At 33.5% G+C, this 20,342-nt stretch overlaps 1 protein-coding gene across 1 annotated transcript in view; it reads left to right on the top strand.

Annotated features, from left to right (window-relative positions):
* The window catches only part of nAChRalpha1 (nicotinic acetylcholine receptor alpha1), a 248,187-nt gene that overhangs the window by 184,304 nt on the left and 43,541 nt on the right, over nucleotides 1-20,342 (top strand). Inside the window, exons 3-4 of the mRNA XM_067777803.1 lie at nucleotides 4,427-4,471; nucleotides 13,828-13,937. Of these exons, the coding sequence (XP_067633904.1) occupies nucleotides 4,427-4,471; nucleotides 13,828-13,937 (155 nt within the window). The remainder of the gene's footprint in view (nucleotides 1-4,426; nucleotides 4,472-13,827; nucleotides 13,938-20,342) is intronic.

A 20,342-nucleotide genomic window follows, 5' to 3' on the forward strand; every position in this document is an offset into this window, starting at 1 on the left:
GAACTTTCAAATCTTGAAAATCCCGAAAGGCAAAAAACCCCGAAAATCGTCATCACTGGTACTATGTGTTTAAGTATGTACGTGTGTTAGGTACATGCATGTATCCGCTGTAGTGTTAAGGTAGCGTACACACCAAAGGTCCTGCTTTCTTAGAGGAGTATTTGGTACGAGATCTGCATCAATGTTTTTATAAAAGATCCATTCAACTTTATAAAATCTTTTAAAAAAGCTTACCAATATTACGAGTTGTTTTTGCTTGTCGGCTTGCTAATTTTAAGATTGAGAGTTTCGATTCTAGTTAAGACTTTAAAAAAATGTAGTCCAACTAATTATTTTTAGAAATAATTTTTTATCACTACTACCCTATAGGGTGGAGGCTGGCCGCACCAATAATTTGGCTTTCTTAGCGGTGGTTCTGTGCAGCTTTATGAAAATATTATATAAGTCCCAAGGAAGACCCGGCAGACGTTGTCCTGCCCTAAATTTGGCCTATCTGCATACATTTTAATAAGCTTTTTCTGTCTGACTCTGCCCTCCCTCCGCTCTTCACTTTTTCCTAATCCTTTTATTCACTCCTCCCTCCGTCTTTTTCGCTTCATCTATCTCATCTTCGTCTCATTCTATCTCTTTCTCAATCTTCTTCTCTCTTTTCTCTTTTCTCTTCTTTCAATTTCTTCTCATTTTTACCCTCTACACAACTAAAGACTCTCCTGAATTAAAAAAACAGTCTTAGTACCTCTAAATCGCGGGCCCCCTCAGAAACCCCCCCTTCCCCCCATCCCCTCGGCGGGCATGGTGATGTGCTATACTTGATATCATTCGCTATAATATTTTTTATTGATAAGCAGGTTGTTTAATTAAACACCAAGCAATTACACGGAAGTATATCCGCACCACCTGAAAATATGAGTACCACTGCGAATATGTAACAATTTATTATTACGTATAAACAAATAAAAAAATTGCAATAAAATAATATTGCGACTATAAACTGAGATATAACCTATCCTATCTCTCAAGTTAGATCAAACTACACACGGGCTATAAAAAAAATTCAAAATCGGTTCAGTAGTTTAGGAGTCCATCGCGGCCAAAAATGTTGTGACACATGTGTTTTATATATTAAGATTTTGCAAATTTTCACCGGTTTGTTTTCAAACTCATATTTAAATATGCACATATATGTATAACTACCACAAACATAGAAATATCTGGATATCTGCAGTAAAAAGTTCCATACGATTTCTCACTCAAAGTTCTTAAATGCACCATCATATGTCTTATTTTTTTGCTACATCAATTCATTTACTTCGTTAAAATGCAGTTAAAAATCCATTCAACGTTACGCATACTCCCGGTGGTGCTAAAAATGTTTAAAGCATGTCTGGGAACATCTTCAAGTTTGCAGTTTTATATGGAGTATAATTGCTGTTAAAAACTTTGCAAAGAGTACCAATGATTCTCGAAAATTTTTATTTTTAAAGATCTTTAAAATTGTTTTCGAACAAAATTTGTTCATTCCCTTTTTTTGCGTGCAGTACAGATATACAAACAAAAGTGAATTTGTATAATACAAGATTTTCCTAGTCACATGTACTTCTCGTCAGAGTCCGAGCCTAGTGCGAGTAAATTGGGAAAAGTCGGGAAAAAATCTAAAGAAGTAACCGATTTTAAACTCTTTATTGAAATTTTTAGGAGTGATCGAACTAAACGTAACTCATACTGGGATCCGTTGTCCAATATCGGTTGTCCCAATATTTTATCGGGCCTAATTAGAATTCCATATCATCCAGTTCAATGTTGTGGGACAAAGTGTTTTGACTGGACCGCTAAACAGACGAAGAGATTTTTTAGATATTTCATGCGTATCCTGTCAAGAGCCGGTCATTTGCAGAAAAAATATTCAATTTTTTTTGGAGAAGTCTCATCTCTATAGCTTCGACTTCAGCTATTTGTTCGCCGTTTACTAGTATTCGATAGCGTCCTGTTTATATCCCGATCAAGGGATACAGAATCTAGTTTGTTTCTCATTTAAGCCTGCTTTGTCGAGACACCTCATAATTGGCCTTTTCTGTTAATACAGTCATGATAAAGTATTTTCACGTGGCAGGAGGACGAATGTGTGCCTTTATTGTACCTTTTTGGTGTGTTCAGTGGCTTTCCTCGCTAGTTTATCAGCAACTTAGTTTCCAAGTACACTACTGTGGCCTTTGACACACATCTCTATTGTAGTACACCGAGAAGCTTGTTTATTTAGCTTGTTGAGTGCGCCTGCCTTGAAGAGCTTTAATCGCTGCTTTACTATCGGAGTAAATGTCAACCGACATACATACAAAGTAGCCATTGAGCAGCCTCATTTACGGCTACCATCTAATATTTAGGAAGAGCGAAAGACCTTTGGAGTAGATGCTACTACCCACATTGCTTTTAGAGCCATACGTAAAGATTGGTATGGAGTGGAGGTATCATCCCATTCGTATAGCGATCTGATTCCGATATGCTGCCTAAGGAAAGGGTAGTAGAAATAGGCCGAACCAACTCAATATTTTAACGTACTAACAATGCACTTTTGCAATCTGTTCTATGAAATATTAACATTTATCGATTTATTTGTGGTCGATTGAAAGCCAACTTAAGCAGAGACGGTAAAGGAAATTTTAATGAAACAAAAATTCGCATAGCTAACCGTTATTTTTTGCTAAATTCTTCGATTTTATTTTAGTTACAACAAGTAAGGGTATTTATGTTCGGGTGTAACTGCGTATTATATACTCAGCTTGAGTTTTAATTGTACAGTTTACTTTAGATAAATAACTTTTCTAATTCTAAATAAAAGTTGGCATATTTTATATAAAAGTGGGCATGGTGCCGATCCCGTGCATTTTTACTAGAAATATTTCCTGCTTTAAGGAAAATATGCGTAACCAATCTAATTACGATTCGTTAATCTTTCGTCGAGTTATACATCCCGAAACATAGAAAATTGCTTAGTCATAAAAGGGGCGGTTTAACGCCCACTTTCAAAAATTAGTATTTTTCCTATTTCTTGTTAGGATTTCAGTTGGGAAAGGAAGTACCATTGATATAAAGCTCTTTTTTGCAAAGATATAGCTTATTTTATTCGTTCACGACCATTTTAAAAATCTTTGATATAAAAATGGGCGTGGACTTTAACCGATTTCGTTAATTTTTCTGCGAAGCATTCCCCATAGTAAAGGCAACACCTCTGCTGAATTTTATATATGTTTAACGGTTTTTGATTTGTGATTAATAATATTTGTAAAATTGATTTTATCAAAAGTGGGCGGTACCACGCCCATTTTCAAAAACTATCAATATCATGACATAATTCAAATTCAAATTTTGATTTTATCAAAAAAGGGCGGTACCACGCCAATTTTCAAAAACTATCAATATCATGACATACATCAAATTTCAAAATTCTAGGTATTTTATTTACCAAATAATCTGAATTTTTTGTTTTCCATATCGTTATATATGTATGTATAAAAAGTGGGCGTGGTTATCATCCGATTTCGCTCATTTTAAATAGCGATAGGATATGAGTGCCAAGGAGCGGCGAATCCGGTTCCTCTAACAGACGAGGCTCTGCGAACCCAAGCTCTTCATGGAACTTGGGGGTGGGGAGGGAGGAATGGCCTGAAGGTTTAATGTGGCCATAAAAATTGTTCCCGAGATGGTCGGGCTAGCACCTTAATGATGCTGTGTTACCGGAGCGTACCGGATCTGTATTCGGCAAAGGACCATCACATCGATAACACTCCCCAAAACCTTCGGGGAGTAAACTTATCGCTACAACAACAACAACATGAGTGCCAAGTAATCATGTACCAAATTTACTCAAGTTACCCGGACCACAGAAAGACAGACGGGCAGACGGACGAACATGGCGAGATCAATTCATTTCTTCATCCTGAGCAATTTGATATATGGAAGTCTAAATTTATCTCGATTCGTTTATCCTCTTACGATCAATCGTTAAGTTTCCAAAGTTAATATACTCTGTGTGCAAAGCATGCTGAGCATAAACAAGCTAAAAATTCTGTAAAAAGAAAAAAGGTTTCGAGTGTTCACTTCCGAGCACCTTTTAATGTGTGTATTTCTGTTTTAACTGGTCTATAAAACCGATAGATAAGACCATGATTGTGTGTTTGGCAAGAGTTTAATTTCAATGGCTCAAAGTTGTGTTTGATGTTTAAATTCTTCGTATTTCTCTGAAGTATGTACTTTAAGGAAGTTTTCAATTTACGGAAATCAGTTTGGTTATTTTGCGCAACCAATTTACTCACATATATACAAATACACTCATACAATTACATCTCTTCTAGTGCCAAGATTAAGCTATTTGGTAAGAACTTAATAAACAGCATTAAAAAACTATTTCTTTTCTTTTTTCTCTTTATAGAATTTAAAAAATCAAATCATGACGACGAATGTGTGGGTGGAGCAGGTAAGTTAAACTTTAAGTATTTCAGTTTCTTTAGCTTAGGTTGAACTGAACTGAGCGCTGTGCAGTGAAATTGTTTATTGCATGAACTATACACTTGTCTACATATATTTTTGCCTACTTGTACATACAAACACATGTATATAAGTAAGTCTACCTTTAGCCACAGAATCTTAGCTACTCAAAGTGCTTTGGTTCATTAACTAAGCATGTACACAACTACATATATAAAAAACTATATCACTTCGAATTTACTACAAACATGCACTTTGTTGTTGTTGTTTTATTATTCGTGGACGAAAGTTTTAGCAAAATCGCACAATTTGCTTTCATAGCACGTAGATTTAGCGACGGCTGTGACCATTAAATGCAATCCACGAAACTATGCACTCCGTAGCCAACCGATAGGTCCCCACTACAGAAGCTGCTTAAGAACTAGCAATTTGAAAATCGTCACACCCCTCCTGTCGCACATGCAATTGATGATGCTCGCGTACAATTCTACGAAATTTATTGACAAATTTAGTATTCGAAACGGTAGTTTGTTTTGGTCACATTTTGTTATTTGTTGTATAGAATTGAGCTTGTGAGTAAGGTTAAAAATAAGATGCTACAATATTTAAATATCGACTTCTTTCAAGGCTCAAGAAATATGCTAGGAATTCAAATGTTTCATAAAGCATGCTGCCGTACCATATATTGAATAGCCCCAATAAGCTTAGAGTAACTAATTACAAATAATTTTAAAAACCTCAATTACTGGTAATCCTTTAGTCCAACCTAAAATCTCTTAAAATCTTATCAACACGTCCTAAGTTACCTATGTAGCCATATGTTTGCTGTTGTTGTAGTGATAAAAATACTTCCCGAAGGTTTTGGGGAGTCTTATCGAAGTTGATGGTCCTTTGCTGGATATAGATCCAGTACGTTCCGGTAACAAGCCCCATTGAGGTACTAGCCCGACTATTTTGGAAACGGTTTAATAAGACTACATTGAAACTTCTAGGCCATCCGTCCCTCAGCACAGCATTGCATGGGAAACTGGGGATCACCTCCGTACGTAGCTGCAGTAGTCCGAGGTAAAAGATAAAAAACAAGCTACACAAATTGAAGAAAAATTAAAATAACGTTTGTGAGAGAAATGATTGTGTGTGGTCTTTTTTATCTGGTCTTTTTTTTTTCATTAAAGTAGTCTTTATATTTCAATCAAAAATGGTCCTTAGGTAGGCCTTGCGTTACAGTTCACAGCTGGCACAATTACAAGTCAAATGCAAAAAAAAAACCTTCATTGCAAAGTACTTGGATCGGTTGAGGCTATTGCATTTTGGCGTTTTACGAATAACCGAACTATCTAAGGGAATATATGGATAAATTGTTTACTAATTTCTGGAAAAAATTTATTAAAAGCTCACTTTCGAACCGCACAAAATAAATGACCGCTGATAATATGTATTTGCCGACGTTGAAAGATGTAAACTCACAAATTAAGCAATGCATTTTAGCTTCGCAATTTACGTATTACTTTGACGTCACAACAAAAAAGAAAGACCAGTACTCATAAATATGCATAGCCATGAAAATGGGCTCAACCAGCATTTTCCGCCTCGGTTACTGTAAGACCAAAACTCAAACCAATGGATTTCTCTTAACGATATTGCCATGCCAGCTAACTTAAAAGCTCATTGCAAAATAAGTCTAAAAAGGCACAGCAAGGCATACTTTTAGGCAAATAAAATAATTTATGCAGTTTATGCAGTAAATTGCTATTATTTTCCAGACTCAAAATAGCAAAATGTGAAAAAATAAGTAAGGAAGGTCAAGTTCGGGTGTAACCGAACATTATATACTCAGTTGAGAGCTATGGTGACAACATAAGGGAAAATTACCATGTAGGAAAATGAACCGAGGAAAACCCTGGAATGTGTTTGTATGACATGTGTATCAAATGAAAGGCATTAAAGAGTATTTTATGAGGGAGTAGGCCATAGTTCTATAGGTGGACGCCATTTCGGGATATAGCCATAAGGTGGATCAGGGTTGACTCTAGAATGCGTTTGTACGATATGGGTATCAAATGAAAGGTGTTAATGAGTATTTTAAAAGGGAGTAATCCTTAGTTCCATAGGTGGACGCCGTTTCGAGATATCGCCACAAAGGTGGACCAGGGGTGACCCTAGAATTTGTTTGTACAATATGGGTATCAAATTAAAGGTATTAATGAGAGTTTTAAAAGGGAGTGGTGGTAGTTGTATATGTGAAGGCGTTTTCCAGATATCGACCAAAATGTGGACCAGGGTGACCCAGAACATCATCTGTTGGATACCGTAATTTATTTATATATGTAATACCTGCCAAGATTTTAAGGGTTTTTTATTTTGCCCTGCAGAACTTTTTCATTTTCTTACACTTAATATGGTAGGTGTCACAACTATTTTATAAAGTTTTTTCTAAAGTTATATTTCGCGTCAATAAAACAATCCAATTACCTTACCATATTTCATCCCCTTTTTCGTATTTTTTATAGAATTATGGCATTTTTTTCATTTTTCGTAATTTTCGATATCAAAAAAGTGGGCGTGGTCATAGTCGGATTTCGTTCATTTTTCATACCAAGATAAAATGAGTTCAAGTAAGCACGTGAACTAAGTTCATTAAAGATATGTCGATTTTTGCCCAAGTTATCGTGTTAACGGCCATGCGGAAGGACAGACGGACGACTGTGTATAAAAACTGGGCGTGGCATCAACCGATTTCGCCCATTTTCACAGAAAACAGTTATCGTCATAAAATCTATGCCCCTACCAAATTTCAAAAGGATCGGTTAATTTTTGTTCGACTTATGGCGTTAAAAGTATCCTAGACAAATTAAATGAAAGAGGGCGGAGTCACGCCCATTTTGAAATTTTCTTTTATTTTTGTATTTTGTTGCACCATATCATTACTGGAGTTGAATGTTGATATTATTTACTTATATACTGTAAAGATATTAAATTTTTTGTTAAAATTTTACTTTAAAAAAAAATTTTTTTTTAAAGTGGGCGTGGTCCTTATCCGGTTTTGCTAATTTTTATTAAGCGTACATATAGTAATAGGAGTAACGTTCCTGCCAAATTTCATCATGATATCTTGAACGACTGCCAAATTACAGCTTGCAAAAGTTTTAAATTACCTTCTTTTAAAAGTGGGCGGTGCCACGCCCATTGTCCAAAATTTTACTAATTTTCTATTCTGCGTCATAAGTTCAATTCATCTACCAAGTTTCGTCGCTTTATCTCTCTTTTGTAATGAATTATCGCACTTTTTCGGTTTTTCGAAATTTTCGATATCGAAAAAGTGGGCGTGGTTATAGTCCTATATCGTTCATTTTAAATAGCGATCTGAGATGAGTGCTCAGGAACCTACATACCAAATTTCATCAAGATACCTCAAAATTTACTCAAGTTATCGTGTTAACGGGCGGACGGACGGACGGACATGGCTCAATCAAATTTTTTTTCGATCCTGATTATTTTGATATATGGAAGTCTATATCTATCTCGATTCCTTTATATATGTACAACCGACCGTTATCCAATCAAACTTAATATACTCTGTGAGCTCTGCTCAACTGAGTATAAAAATAATTTTTGCAGCCAACAACTTTAAAATGCGACTGCAACTGACAAAATGTTTAAGCATTTCATGTAACGGAAGTGTGGATGTGCAAAAAGGACTAAGCATTTTGGCACTTGATGAATTTTCGACTACTTCAGTTGGTGTAACATAACTGTCACAGTTTGTTGTTTTTACAATCAATGGGTGTTCTAACGAATGTAAATAGCCATTGGTGTCATACGTCAGAGGGAAGAGGAGGGTGGTTAGGCTGCAAATCAATTTTTTGTTGTAATGTAATGTTCATCGTTTTGCAAATAATATTCGAATTCATATGCAACGCCAAACTTTGTGTGGGCAAATTCATTTGCATAATATTTCACCAAATTCATTAAAATTTCAGTTTGGATGTTGTCGAATTTGCGTCATATGAAGTGTTGGTGGGAAATTCGTGCTAAGTGATGGAATACTTTTTTTTTTTAGCTCCAGAGCTTGAAAACGTTGCAGCCTATTGTGTGTTGCAGTAACAATTTGATATTTTAATACCACACCAAAGAGGAGAAAATTTTAAATGGCAAATTTTGTTTAGAAATAAATTTAATTGAAGCTAAGGATACAGGTTTTATAAACAGAGGATAAGGATGCATTAAAAGTACTTGACGCCTTCAACGTTAGCATGGGCAAAGAAGGTGCATTTGGCTCCACAGTCAAAAAGTTGATATTAAAACATAGAAAGATATATTAAGCTGAAGATCTATCAATGAATGACACCTATAGTGGTGTAGATATGCGCACGATCAAAATCCAAAGAAAATCCACACACAACTCGAATCACACACATTCCGAGAATACCTCTAGAGCAGCCAACATCACCAAAGAACGAATCCAGACAGCGAAACAAAAACGTAATACGATGGAGAGTCCAGCCTTGCAACAAAAAGAAAGAATTCTCGTCTGATTTAAAGATAGAAGCAAAACGCGTTTTCGGGTTAAATATTAACAAGCTGATAAAGTTGAACAACTTGAGCTACTAGCCAACAAAAATTACACTCGCTTGTTTTACTAAGAAATTAGGACATATGCATTTCTCCAAAAATTGTCGGACTTAGGTAAAGAAAGTCTATTTTTTGCACTCCACATTTTAGTTTTTGTTCCTCATAAAATTATTACAGTGGTTATGTTAAAATTTTAATATCAGAGTTGAACAAGATTATGTCTTTGTTTAAAGAAACATTTTTCGTTTCATCTGGTTATAAATGAACCGGAAGTATTTAAAAGAAAGTACTTAAAAATTATTTACCTTCTTTTTATTTAAATTTAATTTTCGAATTTTTTCATAATATTCAGCTTTTAAAAGTAACAGCCAAACTGTTTTTCAAACAATCTATATATTCCTTAGCTTAAAAGCATTTCTTTGCTGTATTCATGGCCACTTCTGAAAATATCATGGTTACTTTCCTACATATTGTTAGCAATTTTTGTCATCCTGCACATTTTTAAGGCTCCACTTTTTTTTTTTTTTGTATTGACCTAATTATATAGATAATTTTCTATTGAATTCTGACACAATGTTTTCTTGGTCTAAATAGGCATTCCAATAAATTGACAATTTTAAATATTTCTCAAGTATTTTATATTTATATGGCTCTAAGAATCGATCTGATTTTCCTTTCCATATTATTTTCTAATATTAAAGCCTTGTCTCAGTTGTCTCATTCCATAGAAGCTCATTTTTCAAGTTTTTTAGTTTAATTTTACTTTTTTTCACTTTCAAATCAAAGTCGTCAGATAATTGAATTTGGATGCTGCCCTTGCGAATTGTTCGTTCACAAAGGGAGGAGGCATTGTTAAAAGACGCAAAACACATTTCGGATACAAAACAAAAGCGAGGGAATGCACATCAATTGCAAGCAAATTGAAATTAGCGAGAAATAAGTTAAATTAAATTAAATGAATTTAGTTAGGTTTCGAGTTTAGTACAAATGCAACGAGGCGTGATGAGGTTGCATGGAAGAACAATGAGCAGCCATTTACATATATACTTGTTTTGAATTACTAAGTAATTTGTATGCAAATACCTGATGTGCATTTGCAGGAAAGCCCTTAAGCATTACGAAATAAAAGTAAAGAAACGAATCATTGTAACAGAAGCGAAAACGTAAATTGAATTGTTCATTTTAATAAAAAGTTGCAACGAGAGATATTTGAACAGAGTTAGGTTAGATTGAATTGACCGTACATAGACTAAATGTGTCAGTTTCCTAAAAACAAATTAGGTCCAGTCCATTGGTTTAGATATGCTTAATCTGATATATGTGTAGTCTGAAAAGGACTGCCTTTAATTACACAAGGGTCAATAACCCATCAATAGGAAGTCTTTTGAAGTTTACTCGGTGTATTTCAATTTTTTAAGCTTGACAAAAACATAAGAGGGATATTTAAGCTAGTAATTAAGGCTAAGTTCGGGTAAAACCGAACAGTACATACTCAGTTGAGAGCATAGCTGCTTTGGTTTCGTAGGGTTACGTAGATGGTTTATAAGTTGTTTTTAATTCCATATCACATACGCTTGGGAAATATCAAGCATATTGTAGACCAAGGCTGACGTTTTTTGGAACGATTTTCCTTCATCCTTTGTCAAATAAGGGGAAATCACCATGTAGGAAAATGAACCTAGGGTAACCCTGGAATGGGTTAGTATGACATAAGTATCAAATGAAAGGTATTCTTTATTCCTCCGGGGTGACCCAGAACATCATCTTTCGGGTACCGCTAATTTATTTGTATATGTAATACCACGAACAGTATTCCTTCCATGATTCCAAGAGCTTTTGATTTCGCCCTGCAGAAATTTTTAATTTTCTTCTACTTAGTATGGTACGTTTCACACCCATTTTACAAAGTTTTTTCTAAAGTTATATTTTGCGTCAAAAAACCAATCCAATCACCATGTGTCAGCCCTTTTTTCGTATTTGGTATAGAATTAGAAAGCCACGCCCATTTTGAAATTTTCTTTAATTTTTGTATTTTGTTGCACCATATCATTACTGGAGTTGAATGCTGCCATAATTTACTCATATACGGTAAAGATATTAAATTCTTTGCTAAAATTTTACTTTAAAAATTTTTTTTTTAAAGTGGGCGTATTCGTCATCCGATTTTGTAAATTTTTATTTAGAACACATACAGTAATAGGAGTAAATTTCCTGCCAAATTTCATCATGATATCTTTAACGACTGCAAATTACAGCTTGCAAAACTTTTAAATTAACTTGTTTTAAAAGTGGGCGGCGCCACGCCCATTGTCCAAAATTTTACTAATTTTCTATTCTGCGTCACAAGGTCAACCCACCTACCAAGTTTCATACCAAGTTAATTCTTTGGTAATGAATTATCGCACTTTTTCGGTTTTTCGATATTTTCGATATCAAAAATGTGGGCGTAGTTATAGTCCGATTTCGTTCATTTTAAATAGCGATCTGAGATGAGTACTCAGGAATTTACGTACCAAATTTCATTAAGATACCTCAAAGTTTACTCAAGTTATCGTTTTTACGGACGGACGGAGGGTTGGGCATGGCTAAATAAATTTCTTTTTCGCCCAGATCATTTTGATCTATATCTATCTCGATTAGTTTATACCGTTACGGAATACCGTTATGCGAACAAGATTAATATACTCCGTGAGCTCTACTCAGATGAGTATAAAAAATATATATAAAAGTGATATGGCGGCTCTTTTCCTATTGCTTAAAAAAATTCTTGTTTAAAACAAATTTCCAGGTGGTGCTATCCTGCTACTTCTTCTTGATAATTTCCAAGCCATGTCTTAGCACAGCAAGATGTCAGTTAATCGAAATCAATACTAATGTGACATTTTTCGGAACAGCAAATTGACCTCAATTCTCTTTACCATCACCTTGTATAGATCGCCTTTCCACTTACATAACATCGCCCATCTTTTCAAAACCTTTTTCCCTTCCAGTGAAGATGGATGCAACACCGTAAAATAGTCGCACTGTTAACTCGACCAGAACTTTTTATAAATGAAAACAAAAGTCAGGATCAGGAAATACCGGAAAATGCGGTTTTTTGCTAAAACTATGAACTTTTTTCTACTTGCTTGGCATTTTTGGGATTGCTCAATTGAAAAACAGAAACAAACTAAGCGAGCATAATTATGTTGTTTAATTCGTTTTTGATTTTGAATTGAAATTCGTTCCATATATATATATTGCAAAAAATTGTCCAGCTGCCCCGTTGTCGTTGTAGTGATAAATAAAACATGGTTGTTGTTAGCGATAGAGATACTCTCCGAAGGTTTTGAGGGGTGGTCTCGATGTTGATGTTCCTTTTCCGGATATAGATCCGATACGTTTAGGTAACAAGCACAATTAAGATACTAGCAAGACCATCTAGGGAACGATATAGTGTGAACATACGTTCCTTTCTATTTACCCCTTTGTCGACGAAACTTTGCTAAAAATAATCCTCTTCTTATCTGGTGCGCGCACTACAATGACTTGTATAGCTGCATCAGTCTTGAATGTACTTTTGCCACTATACGTAATGCAATACTTGCCTATCTAATTTAAGAGATACAAGCTAATTTAATTTGCCGGCATTTTATTCTTCGATAAAAAAACAGGAACTATCTCGCTTAAGGATGGAGGAACATTTATCACCATGTCTCATTATGAAGGAACAAGACAGTACTGTGTTGATTGTAATCTGGTGCATTCCAACAATGTAAAAAACATGCTTTTTCAAGAGTCACTGACCGGAATCGTATGCATTCCGGCAGTATAATCTTATGGGTCAGGCATCGAGCTGATTGGAATCCGGTGCATTCCAACAACACAGGTCATGTTACTTTTTTATGCCTTGTGATGGCGTATCCTCATTACACTACTCTTAGCACTGCCGGATTCCAATGACATGCTGATTGGAATCTTGTTGCATTCCAACAGGGAGATTGGAATCCACTGCATTCCGAAATCATGCTGAGCGGAACCTGATGCATTCCGCCAGTATAAGATTTCGGCATAAGATCTTATTTCTGCTCATATTTCTTATTATTATTATATTCTGAAATTAAATAGTAATGTTCATTAATATTTCTTTGTTTGTAATATAACATTGTTGAAAGCTCGATATATCTTAAATTTTATCTTTTGAGTTGTATATTTATATATCTTTTATATTATGCAGTCGACCATAGTTTGTCGTCGACTTTAAATAATAAATAAATAAATAAATATTGAACCTATTCCGCCCCCAACCCCTAGTTTCATGAAGAACTTGGGGTCGCCAAATCCTCGGATGCTAAAGAAACAGGATTCGCCTAGGTTGAAAATTGGGTTAGAGAAGCTGTAAATTGCGCAGGCAACCTCTTCAAGGTAACGCTACGCAACCGCCCTGAATCCTTTGTGTATTTAAGTCGCCTCATACGACGGGCATACCTGCCGCGGGTATATTTTAAGCGCCTAACTCGCTGGGTATAAGAAAGCGGGGTCGCCTCCGGCAAAGGTTTGTCAAAGAGTCCGGGTATATTTCTGATATGAACAGCGAAAGATTGTCTGCTTTTCGTTGCCATTTGGAGTCGGCATAAAACATTGAGGTCTCGTTCACTTCCCTAATTATTGATAGAGAAGCTCTGCCACGAAAGTATATCATATTATTTTTTTTTTATTAATCCAAATTCCTAGAAAATAAATTATCTTTTGTTCACCACCTAGTCTAATAAATGCAATGTCCTTTCCTTGCAGGAATGGAACGACTACAAATTAAAGTGGAATCCTGATGATTATGGAGGGGTGGATACATTACATGTACCATCTGAACATATTTGGCTGCCGGATATTGTACTCTATAATAAGTAAGTAAATTTAAAAAACTGTTTTACAATTTCTCCATACATCTGTTATATATGAGATAGAAAACTGCTTCACCAACTATAAGATCTTTCGATCCATTTTGTATATCCATCTCAACCGTAATACTATTATTTTCAACTATAAGACATCTTTAGTTTTTGAAGATAGTTTAGAAGTTATTTAAAAAATTTAGGTTTTTCTGTGCGTCAATCCAATTCATTTTTAATAAAGTTTGAAACTCTCCAATTGCATTTATTTAAAGAACTTTTTCCCCGAAATTTATTTTAAGTTTTTCATTCATCTTCACTGCCTCGACCACTTGCTGATAACACCGTAATGTGTTGCTCACTGATTTCTTGGCCGTACATATTTACTTAGTCGCGTCGATACTAAGGCAGTGTAACTTATAACAATTGCAGGTTCCTGCCAAAAATTAGCTCTTAGATGGATTAGGAACTTGGAGCAGTACTAAATGGTTTTTTGCATTAATTATCAGACGAGGCAACACAAAGATTGCAACAAAAACTCGTTAAAGTATGTTTAATGCGAATGCTCTTCTGTGTGTTTTATGACGATATATTCAAAAAAAAAATTGGATTTGTGTAAAAAGAAACATTACTTAAACTTAAACCGTTACTTAGCTGAATTAATCTGATACGAACAGTATGTTCATTTAATTACATGTATAAATGAACACATTTTCAGTATTTAACTGCACAGATGCTTGATTTAGCCAATTTTGTAAAAAAGGGCACAAGAAACCAAAATAATTCCTTGGAATGTGAATGTGGATTCACTTAAGGCGCACATTAATTTGAGTACATAATCACAAGCAGCAACAACAAAATACCATCATTAGTTTAATTTGGCCAACATTAGCCATGGGCACAGAATCAAAAAAAACCCATAGCTAATGGACACTGCGGGTAGTTAAATTTGAATGCAAAACATTATTTGATACAATAAAATAAGGAGTTTATTCAATATTTGGACAAAATGCAAACAAACAAGTATAATACTAATCCAATACAAAAGCTAAAGATCTCTGCTAAATACAATTATTTGTAAAGCGATCTCTGCGTTTCTATCGGAAACTGTTTCTATCGGAACCCGCCTATGGAAGCAGAGGTAGAGTGCGGCCCCCACTCCGTTGGAAGGACCAGGTGGAAAACGATTTAAACTCCCTTGGTGTGACCAATTGGCGCCGGTTGGCGGAGCGAAGGCGCGACTGGCGCGCCGTGTTGGATGGCCATAACCGTTTAGACGGTTAAGCGCCAATTAAGTAAGTAAGTAAGATCTCTGCGTTGTGACGAAGTTGCATTAGAAAAATATAAAACGATCAATGGAAAACAAACTTACTTTAAAACAGTAAATTAATAATCTCGTACATGCTGATGTTGTCGACAAGTAAAGCAGTATTTAAAAATTTCAATTTCATATTTAAAATAATAATATTTGTATTAAAACAATGTGCATATAAACAAAATTAGTACAGAACATAATGCACCTAATTCTACCGAATCGCATTTAAACAAATTTTTAATAGTGGAAGTTATAGTTTTGTGTGCCTTCAATAAGCCCAAAAGAGCATTTGAGAAATGAAAGCTAAACAAAAATTTGTGCATTGCAAATCCACAAAAGTACTTGGTATTTGTTATTTATTCAGCTATGGTATGGATATTTTGAATTTATCGTCATAAGTATTGTTAAGTCGATGATATTAAGTGGGAGACAAATTTCAAAAAGTATTTAATTCGTATCGCGCCGGGATAAAACAATAGCGGAAATAATAACAAAGAAAGATTTGTGTACATGTATAAATTTGTGTTTGCATATCGACACATATACAGACGTTATGTGTGTATATACATATATAGCATCCCACTACACAATTCGAGTCTTCGAAAACAACCTGGGCCCGTATTATGTGTTATGATCAGTGACTGAAATCCATTTTCACTCAAGCGATAAGTATACAACTGTGAAACTATTATTAATTATAATAGGTAATGCATATATTTTTTTGGTAAGCTTTTCCGATATATTCTGGAGTAGTGCATTAAGTTTCTTGTAAATTATGTGGACGACATATTTGCCATTGTCCAAAGAGATGATGCAAATATCATACTTATAAAAAACACTGAACCAACACCATAGCAGACTATAATTCACTATGGAAATGGAAGAAAATAATAGTATACCTTTTCTAGATGCCCGTATACATAAAACAAAAAATAACTTAATATTAGACTGGTACTCTAAGCCAACAGTGTCTAATACATTTTTTTTAACACAACCACGAAAATATAAAATTAACACCGCCAAAAACTGTATACACAAAATCTTGACTATCAGCCATCAGCAATTTCATGACGCCAACATAAAGAAAATACAATGACTACCTTATATCTGACCTTATAGAAATTCAAATTCAAAATCAAATTCAACAACACCAATCACTAGCAACAACAACAAACAATGAAACAAAGCAATATCACAGTGTCACTAATATTCCCAGGCTAACAGAAAACTTAACACAAGACGTAATTAAACAACAGAACAGCAGACTAGCTTACAAATCAAACCAAACATTATCAAGATACTTTGCAAGAACAAAAACCCCTATAAACAGAGAACAACAAAACAATGTGGCTTACAAAATACAATGCAAAGGACATAACAAGGAAAAATGCAACAAAGTCTATATAGGAACAACTTAGCGCGCTTTGGGTACACGTTTAGCCGAACATGAAGCTGATATCAGGAAACAAAAACAAAATACAGCTCTGTCACAACACGCAATAACACACAACCACATCGCTGACTTCGCAAACACAAAAATAATAGGCAAAGAAGCTAGAGAGAAAACACGATATACATTAGAAAACCTACGAATTTTGCAAAATAGGGAAAAAACTATGAATAAGAAAGAGGACACAGATTGTATCGCTGCTACTTACATATTATGCATATAAGATTTTGCTTTTAGTATGACAAGTGTACCACAGTAGATGGTATCGTTTTATTTCTTATACTTTTATTTTTTTTTTTTTGTATTTTTATTTTTTACTTCTGTAAATTATGTTTCATTACCTTAATTTAATGCCGTAATTTAAATGTAAGTGAAATTTAAAAATTTATAAATCAATGTTAAATGTGAATATGTGTATTTGTAATAATTTCAAATTAATGTTATTGTTGTTTTTGTGTTTTTATTGTTGATAAATACAGAACCGCTCCAGAAGAAGCCAAGGAAATTTGGCGAAACGTCGAGCTTTAGGGTGGAATAAATTGATTTATTTGCACTACTCCAGAATAGATCGGAAAAGCATACAAAAAAAATATATCCATAACAATCAAACCGATCGAAACCAACATTTGAGTCGTTTATTTTGAAAGTGGTTTATGTCCATTTTTTCTTATATTGAAATATTTAAGGGTATGTGTTTGATTTGTTTCAAAAATATTGATAAGAAGTATTCATTTTTTTTATTGTTTTGTGACGTTAAACATGTTAGAATATATAACGTAATACGTTTTGTAAATTTTACTAGAATAATAAGATGTATTTCAGAACCTAAAATGAACTTCAACCACTTTCAAAATTAATAAAATTACTTTTTTGTTTATGAAAAGGAATAAGTCCACTTATTTTTAAGAAATTAAATAATAGAAATTGTAAGTATTTTATGTTTGATGTAGATGAATGTAATAGCTTTAAAATAAATAGGGAAGCTTTCAATTTAGATACATATTTTTATTTATGTAATTAAAAAAATTTTTTTAGAAATAAATATTAATTCCATTCATTTATTTATTAAGGATAATGTTAAAGTTTTTGCGATATTATTTCTCCTCATTTAGATTATGTGTGAGTTTGTTTAAATATTCATTCACCTAAGCAACTCAATTTTACTTATCGTAGTGAATTTTTTTGTTGTACTGTGCAGTGATGCATTTTTTCGGAGTTTTGTAACATAAAAGATGCCATATCTAAATTATTAAATAATAAATATGAAATAAATAATAATAATAAATTTTAAATAAATATTAAATACTAAATTTTAAGTAAATATTAAATAATAAATTTTATTTCAGTCGACTTAAACCAGTTTCAAAATCATTTTTTCTGGATTTTGTTAGCTAACTAATTTTCAAGTCCCCAAAATCATAGCGATTTTAATGATACTAGACTTAAATTGTTTATTAAAAAAGATTATATATGATTGTGATTATTGTTATCATTAACTCCTTTTTTTTCTTTTAAACGGACTTAAAGCACTTTCAAAATAAACGACTCATTTGTCGCTAGCTCGCATATGCCATTAATCGTAAGACGTAATACGGACCCGCAGTGAAATTCCCTAACATAATATGTTTGTGATTGCCAATCAGTTTTGAAAAATCCACAATTAAACCATATTAAAGAGTTAATTAAAATAAAGTTAACAGAATTAATTTTTTATACTTAAATGTGCATCTTTTTAAGCGATGAAATTCAAATAAAATAAGTAAACCTTTTATTTTCTAACTTTTTCCATCTACAACCGTCTTCTTTCACTCTTTTATCAGTTTGACTTAAAATTTAAACCAAAAAAAAATTGAAAATTGCTGTAGTAAACTCAGTGGTTTCAAAAAGGTTTGAAAAGCTATTCAAACTGGCGTACAACTTTTAGTTAGTCTCAATTTTCTAACCATATAAAGATAAATATATTCCACTAATGGGTTTCAATTCGAGCTCTAAGCCAATATGCAGCAAAATGACATATTTGACATCGGATGATTTCTCAATTTGGTATAAGTTCAATATCGTATCCACTCTCTTAGGCATATTGTAATGAAAGCTGAAACGTATTACCCACATTTCTCTTCGGGTTGGTCGGTAGTAGAAAATTTTCAATGTGAGGGGTTTAATTTTATTCTATTCGCATAAGTTCAATATCGAGTGTTGTTCGAATAAAAGCTATTTGTTTTCCCATGATTTTGGAATAGAATACGAAGGCAAATGTTTATTGGGAGATTATGTTAACGTGCATAGCACAAATACCTTTATTCACATTCCCTTCAATAATATTTATGTTTTATTTATAAATGTGGCATCAAAAAAACAAGCTGAATTTTAGTTACGCTTAACGCTCAGTTTCCAATTGTATAACATATTTTTTTTTTTTTTCAAAAGCTTATTGTTACGAATACGACTTTTTTATAGGGATTAACCAAAATGACATTTTATTTGTCAATATAACACCAGCACATGTACAAATTTACATATGTATGTATGAATAATGAGGATTGCAATACGTCTAAAAAAAACTAAAGGCAAAGTTATTTGTTGATATAGATTTTTAAAAGCAGAGTTAATGGATAAAGCTCATTTTAGAAAAATGGATTGGGAATGAAATCAAACAAATAAAATTGCATAAAGTTTTATCAAATAAAATTAATGCGATTATAATTTACGTATAAAGACGGGAATGGATGAAGGTTTTGTGTCGCACTTTTGGATTTTGGCTGTTGTTTCGATGTTGCTGTGTGTATCGAGAATTGTAACTCTAAGCCCAATTGTCTGTGTTTAATTCAACTGTCGTAAAAAAAAAAATTCTTAGCCAAGTGCCTTTGATTGGACATTCAACGTGTATGAGTCAACAAAAAAAAAAACGCTTTTTCTATCAGTTATTCCCACCTTTCAATTGCTCTTTATTCGCTTTAATTTGCAGTGATATGTTTGACCGATTTATATAAAAAAGCGCTTGATTCGCAAAAGCGTTTTAGGTTTTTTACTTTGAATTTTCGAAGCCGTGGAATTTCACATTGAAAATTTACGTACGAATAAAAAAGAGCACAAAGCATTAAAATCACTCAGGTACATAAATTTGTACATATTATGTATGTCAATATACAGGCGAACCCTGCAATTTGTACACTGTGTATCTCTTGGACTGCATTTCTATACTTATATAAGCACTTCCCAAGTGCCATTGTCTGTATTTATTCTTTGCTTTTCATGATTTTTGAAAAATTCTTGTTTAAAAGTAGCTTTTAATTTTTTAATGTGAAATATGGTTGCACTAAATTTTCTAAATAAACATACATACATCGCATAGAAGTCTAAGATAAACTTTCGTAAACATGTTTATCTGAATCTAATGGTCTTTTGAAAGTTTAAAAAATTTTGAAAACTTGCAAATCTTTAAATTCAAAAGAACTAAGGAATATTTATTAACCCGTCGAAACGTTTTTGTGCATTTTGCATATAAACACGAAACTAAGAACAAACACAACAAAATTTCGTACGGCCAAACATCCATCTTTACTATATGAGAAAAATATCACAACGGAAACACAATAAAAAATGTTTCCATATGAAAATGCACAGAATACGCATTTAATGTGGATTGAGCTAAATA

This window comes from Eurosta solidaginis, chromosome 1 (assembly GCF_040869045.1).
Source record: "Eurosta solidaginis isolate ZX-2024a chromosome 1, ASM4086904v1, whole genome shotgun sequence".
Taxonomy (NCBI): domain Eukaryota; kingdom Metazoa; phylum Arthropoda; class Insecta; order Diptera; family Tephritidae; genus Eurosta; species Eurosta solidaginis.